Here is an 8,953-nt window from a genome sequence, read left to right on the forward strand (position 1 = left end):
CAATTTGCATATTAATGATTAAGGAACTTACCACACCATCCATTGTTCATTCAGTGGGGTAGTTTCAGTCATTGTGCAAAAGCAGTTTATAAGGTTGACGAAACCTGCAGTCAGCTGAGACTGAAGAAGTGACGAAATGTTTCTCCCACTGAAAACGCTACAGCCAGATGAACAGAATCAACCTTTTGGGGTTTAATTACCTGGATGATTGAGCATGCATCAAGACTGCTGATGATCAGTTAATCAAGTGCATTTGATCAGCAGCACCTGGCTACTGCATACCCTCTTAATTCCTGGAAGCCTATCTAGTTTTTCTCTGACCTGTGTGATGCTTGTTTCCTTTTCACATGACGGTGTACATACATATACAGATGGGTCAGCTTAAAAAAGCTTCTTAGTGTTGGGCCTTCATAACAGCTTAAGTGCATGCAGACATCAATTCTATAGGTTTCCTGACATCTACAACAAGGTTCAACACTATTCTTCTATAACATGAGTATTTAATAAGAAGTTACCGGGGTGTAGCTCGAGAGTATCCTCAACAAAAGGTCTGGAAAGTTACATATTCAGTATACTTCAATGCAACATATTCTGAAGTAACCTAATAGTTTTAAGAGTGTCTAAATGCAGTCGATGCAACTGGAGTAAAAGAAAGAAAGGGCAATTCAGCAGTGTTTCAACAGTGTTTATTTTTCATTTTCACAATAAACTGGAGGGTTCTCTAATAATAAAATAATACAAAAATGTTCTTTTGCATTCAATGGTAAAATGAAGAGCATTGGAGAAAGGTGTCTTCAGATAAAGTGCTTAATTAAAACAAAAATAATGAAAATAATGAAAAGATTTTGTGCTTTTTCCTTCAACTACATGTCACATGTAAGCAGTCTCACAAAAATATTAAGTTTAAGCCCCCCGTTCTCCCCGCTGGTTGTCTCGCTTCAAGTTTCTGCATCTCGTCACATCGACTTTTCTGTCACTTGCCATCCAGGCGGTGGAGTCAAACTCAGGTGCTTCTTGCTGTGAAGCAACAGTGCTAATCACCTCGTAGCTATGCTGCCCACTCCAAAATATAATTTATAAAATAAATATCGATTACACAGACTAATGAAATCTATTTACCACACTTTAATTCACTGTCAATGTGTTTTTTTGTTGGCAATGATTATTAATAAATGTTACCAAACACTTAATAGATTTTGTAATCAACCCGGTATCACAGCAGCAATGTAATAGACACGCCGGTCCACCATGCAGAAGTTCCAGTGCCAGCAGGGGGAGATAATATATTTAAGGCCAAGAAGTTGCTAGTGAGCAATGAAGGTATGAAGTACATACTAGGGTCCTATAATAGCCAGATTAAGCTAGGTGGCTAATGTGTGTTTACATTTTAAATGTGTTAGTAATGTCTGTTTAAATGCATTCCCATGATTATTTTCATGGTGGCTTGAAATAAAATACCTCCCTCTGCTATTACTGCAAATTACTGCACGTGTGTCTATTTCAGTCTTGCAAAGCGTGACACCGTGGACCAACATGCCTGTTACATGTTTTGGCGTGATGCTGGATAGGAAACGCTGTTAAATAATCCTGAATTCTGCTTTGTTCTCTGATGTATTCATTTATTTTCTGGATGACATTGTTTTCTTGTAGCAAACAAAGATCAGCCGACATAACGCGTACATAGGCACTACCAGGCTGGGGACTCCTGCTAAGAGGAAGATAACAGCATAGATCCATGAGGGGTAGGGTATTGATGTCAAAGCTGGAAATGTCTCCTGTAGAAAAACAAACAAACACAAACACAAAAACCAACAACCTATTATTACCTGGAATTTGTGTGCAATAACTTTCCAAACTGGTAAGCTATGTGTGACTGCTGCCAAGTTGCTTATTATCTTTTGCCTTTACTTATGATGATAAGTATAAACATTTAGGATGCCATATAACTGCATCAGTGAACATTAAGATGCAAAGCAAAACAAAGAGGAGGTGCTTAAGTTGATTCAGTAACTAGGATGGTGGTTGCAAACTTACAGAATTTATGTCCCAGACTAGATAGTTGAGCTGCTTTTGGGCTTGAGTCACCAGGTAGAAAACCAAAATAACCAGGACAATCAGAGGACTGATAAATCGCCACGTAATCTGCCAGAAAATAGAGGGCTTTCTCCCAACCATGAACTTTATGTCCTCGTTGAACCTGCCAAACAAGAAAATTTCAGTTAGCTTCACATCATGTTATATAAAAATTATCACGTTTTGATGCTGCTTTTCCAAACGGACAAAGAATCTTAATGTCTAAGTTCAGGTATTTCCCTTTAATACCTGAACTGTTTGTTTTAGCTTGATATGTGCTAAAATGCCTGCACCAAGCTAACCTCGTTGTTGTTTGTGCTTTGCAGAAAGCTGAGCTAGCTTACACAGCTTAATAGTAGTGAAACGTAAAGCTACTCGTCTTGACACTTTACTTGAGTTTTCAAATATGCAGCTGAAATTAACGGAAGCACCACTAACCTGTCAATGCCATAGATGTAAACAACAGCTATCATCTCGAACAATCCAATGGTCAGCAGTGGAACAGATCCAGCAAAGTTATCAAAGAGAGTTACCCAATAAATTCCTGATGGCTGTGCAAACAGGAGGCAGATGATGAAGGATACAAAACATGTTACTCCTAAAAAATAAGAACAATGGATCTTATGTTAAAAATCCAGCGAGAAACTCTAAAAATGTTCAATTTAAATGTAAAATTCTGAGGAATGCATAAAAAGGAGATTAAAATAAAATAAACTAAAGCTGAATTACCAGTCAACATTTCATGGGGCCATTTTTTGGGAAATAAATTCAAGTCTTTCAAAGGGACTACGACTCCTTCGATGTTGCCAAAAAGTGTTGAGAGTCCGAGGCACAGAAGCATGATAAAAAACAGGACAGACCAGGCTGGGGAACCCGGCATTTTGGTAATGGCCTCAGTGAAGACAATAAAGGCCAGACCTGTTCCCTCCACTCCCTGAACAAACACAATGCAGATTAGAATAAAAATGGGAAATGGGAGTTTGATAGATTTTCATTTAAATAGGCACCTCACTGAGGAGCTTCTGCATGTCACAGGTTTTAATGTCCAGTCCAAAAACAGTATCCGGATAGGAGCTGTTCAGATGATGAAGGGCTGCATTGTAGTTGCTGGCAGTGATGCTGTCCTCAGGGAGCTCAAATCCATTTAGTAGCGTCCTGATGTTTCTGATGAGAAATGACATCAGATTAGTGATTCGGGGTTACTATTATCTACTTAAAGGATATGCTTGGATATGTTTATAATTGCAATGCACAAATGCAGGTGTTCATCAGGTATTCTTACCATCCCCACCACTGAGTTAAGCATGTTAAGATTTTCTAGTCACATTAAACACATATTTTGCTGTAGCTTGATGTGAATATATAAGGATGTTGTGGTGCTGTGTGCTGACTGACAAACCAGCTGGTGTCATGTCTACTGGCAGACTGCTTGCAATGATGAAGATCTCATTAGACAGACTTTAAAACCTTTGTACCTATAACTGAACACTGTGAAGTCAACAAAGAGGATAAGAACCTTTACAACCTTAACTCTATGTTTTGCAGAAAAGAAGCTAATAGTTCTGTTGTGCTAAAGCCAGAATGTTCGTTTTTTACAAGACTTGGGAAAATACATTTTCAAAAGCCCCAAATTACATTTGCTGATAGCATGGTGTTAAGGGGTAGGGGTACCTGGACATTACAGGGTTTTTACATTCCTGGTCAGTAAGTTTAGTTCCTTTTACCAAAAAGTAGTAAACTTTTTCAAAGCCTTAAAATAAGCTTTACTCACTCGTTGATACAGGTGTCATATTTCTCAGTGGCCCTGAAGCCAATGATGGAGTAGGTTACTGTGGCTGCATAGACTGAGGTGAGGCCAGTTACCACAGACAGGATCACAGAGTCTTGCACACAGTTGTTGCTTTGGAAATTAAATGTGCAAAAAGAACAAGGAAACAACAGCCTGACTTTGGGTTTTGGAACATTTTTCAATTACTCATTTTGCCTACTTTTTAAAGAAATTAAATTAAAGTAAACGAAATGCTAAAAGTGCAGTTCCTTACTGAACAGGGTTGTAGCTTGAGAAGGAAATCAGCCCTCCCCATGCTAAGCCAAAAGCATAAAAGACCTGTGCACCTGCATCCAACCAAGTAGTTGGATTCATCAGCTCTTCCGCCTACAAGAGGGAGGCACACACTGACATGTATTTCTGACCTTTAAATTCTTACTTTAAAAAAAAAATCAAGATTTGAAACATACATCTGGTGTGAAGAGGAACTTTATTCCACTCAGGGCACCTTTAAGAGTCAGTCCTCGGATCAGGAAGATGGCAAGCACTATGTACGGCAAGATGGCTGTGATGTAGACTGCCTGAGGACATTAGAAATGAAAGTGGTATAACTTGTGGGATGGAAATGTCCCTATAACAATTCGCATACAAAATTTCGTAATTAACAATGCTTTTTCTTTCTTGTTTTTATGGAAACCTGTGCAGGTACTGACATGGATGTTGACTTTACACCATCCAGAAATAGCTTCAACCATGGGCTTTAAGCTTAATGCTATCAATGCATCATATTAAACGTATTTTCAAAATTCCAGATTTTAAAAATACGTTTAGATTAACCAGCTACTAAGCATAGCCAGGTGGTGGAAGTCTTCCACTTTGGTGGCCTCAGAATCACTTCACTGCTTTTTGCCGATGATGTGGTCCTGTTGTCTTCGTCAGGTGAAGACCTCCAGCTTACTCTGGAGCAGTTCACAGCTGAGTGTGAAGCAGCAGAAATGAGAATCAGCATCTCGAAATGAGAGGCCACGGATTTCAGCTGGAAATGTGCACAGTGCCAACTCTAAGTCAGGGACGTATTAATGCACCAGGTGGAGGAAGTTAAGTATCTCAGGGTCTTGTTCACGAGTGAGGGGAGCGAGAAATTAACAAATGGATCTGACGGCATCTGTAGTGATGTGGACGCTGCACCGGACTGTTGTGGTGAAGAGAAAGCTGAATGCAAAAGCAAAGCTGACGATTTACTGGTCAGTCTATGCCCCTACCCTCACCGAAGGTCATGAGCTTTGGGTAATGACGGAAAGAACGAGATTGCGGATACAAGTGGGAGAAATGAGCTTTCTCCGAAGGGTGACTGGTCTCTCTCCCTTAGTGATAATGTGAGGAGCTCAGTCATTTGAGACGGGCACAGAGTAGAGCTGCCACTCCTTCACATCGAAAGGAGCCAGTTGACGAGGTTCGGGCATCTGACTAGGATGCCTCCAGGGCGTCACCTGGGTGAGGTTTCCCTGGCATTTCTTACCGGACCCAGGCCCTTGAGCAGACCCAAGACATGTTGGAAAGGTTACATCTCTCGGCTGGACCAGGATTGTGTCACATTTCCCCAGATAAGGAGGAGGTGCCTAAGAAGATGGAGGTCTGGGCTTTTCTGCTTAGGGTGCTGCCCCCACGACCAGGCCCCAAATAAGCGGAAGAAAATCGATGGATGGATGGATCGATACTCATGTTAATGAATACAATAGGAAAATTGGCAGAGTAAAGAGTGATCATTTTATTTAAGGTTCTACAAACCTTGCCTGAAGTACTGATCCCTCGTATGCAGCAGATACAAACGACTGTCCAGGCAGCTAACAGACATATTATAATGGGCCACTGAAGTCCTCCAGAGTCTGCTATTGAGTTAGAAGCATTCAGAGTGACTCTGTAAAAGTAGTAGTCCACTGTGGAGCTCTGCTGGCATTCTGGTATAAATCCTAAAGTGGGGAAAAAAACACTCTTAAACAGTGATGCAATACGGATGCTGTGATTTGTGTGTGTAGGATGAAAATCAGTGTATAAATACCTGTCCTGTTTTCATTGAGAGGACACTTAGTCCAAGGCAATGGGTCTTGAAAGGAATTGAAGAAATACCACATGATCCAGGCAATTAAGGTGTTGTAGTACAGGGCAACCATAAAGGACACTAACATGGAGGCAATACCTGAGGGACAGCATTAATTATCTGTCATCACAATCACTGAAAACCATACATGAGGGTATTTTTGGTTTTTTTTTTCCATGGGACCATTTTACTTACCAACACCTGTCAGATATGGGCTGATGGCCTGCCACACTCCCACACTGCCTTTTCTAAGCCGCTGCCCAATAGCAAACTCTAGCAGTAAGAGAGGCATTCCTTCTAGCACCAGCAGAATTAGGTAAGGAATCAAAAATGCACCTGCAAATATATTTAAGTAGGTGAGAGAATTGTTAGTATATCGTTAACAGGTGAAAGTAACACACAACTGTTATAAAGCAAAGAATTCTGGGGAATAACAAATGCCATGACAGACATAACAGTGTGTATGTCTGTCATGGGTGTAAGTCATGCACATGAATGTTTTATTCACAAATCAGTGCTTTATTAACCGAATTAGCTTGTGCTATATGATTAAATCTAAACTGCCTCTAACCATTCACGCGAACAAACAAAGGCTGGGCTCTCTTAGAAAATTTAAATACCACCACTAATACTGTTACTACTACTAATCGTCTTTTTAAAATGACTCAGTATTCCTGGAAGTCATCATTTAAAGTCTAAATTCTTTGCTTTTTTTTTCTTAAAAACAGTGAGTTTCTCATTTCTGTCTAACTGATCACAAGTGTTTTTGTCATGATCCTGGGTCCGTTTGACCGAGCGTTTTGTGTTTTTCTATTTAGTGTGATTTTGGTTCTGTTCTTCCTCTGTTTAGTGTTTACTCTGTTCGGCCCGTGTGTGTCCTTGTATGTGTAGTTGATGTTTTATTGTGAAGGTCTGTGTCTTATGTCAGTGTGTTCTGTTTACGTTTTCCCCTGCCTCGTCAGTTGTGATGTCTTCCAGGTGTGTTCCCCTCCTGTTTCCCTTCCCCTGATTCCTGGCGTGTGTATTTATAGTGTGTGTTACCTCGTCCTCGTTGCTGGTTCGTCTGTGTTGTTTCCCTCAGTCTCCCTACGTCTCTCCGGCTTCCTATGGATTTCCCTGTGCCTCCCTGCATATCTGTTTACGGTTAGTTTCTGTTAGTTTTTCCAGTTTAGGTTTTCTTAGTTTCTAGTTCACCCTCGCCACTGCTGTTTGTATTTCCTTCTGTTAAATAAACTCACCTGCACCAGAGCTGCCGCATCTTGGGTCCTCCCTACTTCTCCACACGTCTGCCACACCGGACGTGACAGTTTTCTTGTTTTTCTTGTAGTCTATTAGTGTTTGGACATCAAACCCGATATGTTAAATCTTTTTCTTACTTAAGCCACAGTGATCGTCTCAGGAAAAATTATATTCAGAACTTGAAAAGTTACGGATATGTTCTTTGGAACAAATACGATGGGCAACGTTTATCACTATGGTTAGTCATAGATGTGTTTGGCTATATTTAGCACTTTTTTTTGTGGGTCACATTGCTGTTTGGTATTAATCAGTATACACCATCACTATTGCACAGAAAGGACACTCGTTGCTGTAGCTCATGATACTGTACTCGAGTTAACAGTTCAAAAAGTATGATTAAATTACACTAAATTACAAAATAAAAGAATATTTTAAAATATTTGAGCGCAATAAGGTAACTGCATAAAAGTCAACACCTCTCATTGCATAATTAAGATTGTGTTTTAACTTAACCCGCTGGACTCAGGGGGCATCTCTGTGTATAATCATTAATGCAGCTTGACTGCAAACCTAAGGGCACTCTCTTGTATTCATGAATTGGTGACAATTTAACTCCTTTTATGTGTTGGTACAAAGGTCCAGTGATTTTGTTGCAGTTAAAGTTTTAATCCGTTAGAGAAAAACATATTACGAATATTTCTTTATTATTATTATTATTATTATTATTATTATTATTATTATTATTATTATTATTATATTAAAATTAATTCCTGTATACCACAAACACACATTTTTTAAATCAGTAAATTTACCAGATATGTTATCTTGCCCTTTCTGTCTTAGCTTACCTCCTCCATGACTCTGACATAAGTAAGGGAATCTCCAAACATTACCCAGACCAATACAGAACCCCACACAGGTTAGTATATACTGAGCTTTGTTGTCCCACTTGGGTCTGTCCGCAGCCTCCTGTTTTTCCATCCTCTCCAGATCTTCATGCCTGGGGATTCTGAGATCCAGTCCTGGGTTAGGAAGTACCAGTCTCATGGTGTCCACTGTGTACTGAAGCGCACGTTGTGTCTACTTCTGGTGAAGCATTTGTCAGGGGGGAGTGCACGTGTGTGCATCCCCATACGCTTGTCGGGTAATCATGAAACGATTTATTACCTTTTACTTTATCTGCAGTGTGGGGCAGATTAACCAGACACAGGCACCCTCCGTACTTTCTTCTTCATTTATAGCCGTTGAGTTTCTGAGTTTTATTACAAATTAGTTAACAGTCTACAGAAACATTTAAAAGAACAGAAATAGGAGCAAAAGGCTGTTTCTCTTGTTGCTATGGTCAAAACTCTCTTTTTATTTTAAGCATCAGTTACATTTTCATCACTTTTTGTAGCACATGTTTCTTTACACGAAATCATTGCTTGAAATCATTGCTTTATCTAAACTGAACCACAAAGATTATTAACTGACTATAACTGTTTTTTAATATCTATAGCTTATATTGATTGGCATTGGGTTTTACCCATGTCACAATTATGGGCAAACACACAAACACACAAAAAGCTGCAGTCTTTAAATTTGTCTTGTGTGTATTTAATCATTTTAGACTTTAGTACCGTGCAGAATCTCCTTTGTCAGATGTTTTCTTTTGCTAACATAAGATAAACAGAATCATCTTATAATAAAATAATAAAAAGAATAGCATATGTATGTATATATGTACGCTATCTGAACAAAATGTTAGAGAGCATCTATTATAAATCCCAATTTCT

At 39.4% G+C, this 8,953-nt stretch overlaps 1 protein-coding gene across 4 annotated transcripts; it reads right to left on the reverse strand.

Moving 5' to 3' along the window:
• Positions 1-677: 677 nt before the first annotated feature.
• Positions 678-8,400, reverse strand: LOC116320495 (sodium-dependent neutral amino acid transporter B(0)AT1-like). 4 transcript variants are annotated; one of them, XM_039605227.1, is made up of 14 exons: positions 8,027-8,400; positions 7,178-7,267; positions 6,981-7,073; positions 6,135-6,275; positions 5,901-6,038; positions 5,630-5,811; positions 4,312-4,422; positions 4,116-4,228; positions 3,845-3,973; positions 3,081-3,237; positions 2,803-3,007; positions 2,512-2,671; positions 2,035-2,197; positions 678-1,775 (listed from the first exon to the last, which is right to left on the reverse strand). In XM_039605227.1, exons 1-14 carry the CDS (start codon positions 8,223-8,225, stop codon positions 1,620-1,622), a joined length of 2,037 nt encoding a protein of 678 aa, XP_039461161.1. In that variant the 5' UTR covers positions 8,226-8,400; the 3' UTR covers positions 678-1,619. The 4 variants fall into 4 exon arrangements, with proteins under 4 accessions (XP_039461161.1, XP_039461162.1, XP_031595975.1 ...); XM_039605228.1 differs by lacking the exon at positions 6,981-7,073 and having other exon boundaries at positions 8,027-8,399; XM_031740115.2 differs by lacking the exons at positions 6,981-7,073; positions 7,178-7,267 and having other exon boundaries at positions 8,027-8,398.
• Between the last annotated feature and the right edge of the window lie 553 nt (positions 8,401-8,953).

This window comes from Oreochromis aureus, linkage group 22 (assembly GCF_013358895.1).
Source record: "Oreochromis aureus strain Israel breed Guangdong linkage group 22, ZZ_aureus, whole genome shotgun sequence".
NCBI classification, from domain to species: Eukaryota; Metazoa; Chordata; class Actinopteri; order Cichliformes; family Cichlidae; genus Oreochromis; species Oreochromis aureus.

Coding starts and splice junctions, on each gene's coding strand:
- LOC116320495 (XM_039605227.1), bottom strand. CDS start 8,225: ATGAGACTGGTACTTCCTAACCCAGGACTGGATCTCAGAATCCCCAGG. Junction 6,276..6,980: donor GAACCAGCAACGAGGACGAG/GTAACACACACT, acceptor ATATATTTGCAG/GTGCATTTTTGATTCCTTAC. Junction 2,198..2,511: donor TACATCTATGGCATTGACAG/GTTAGTGGTGCT, acceptor CTTGTTTGGCAG/GTTCAACGAGGACATAAAGT.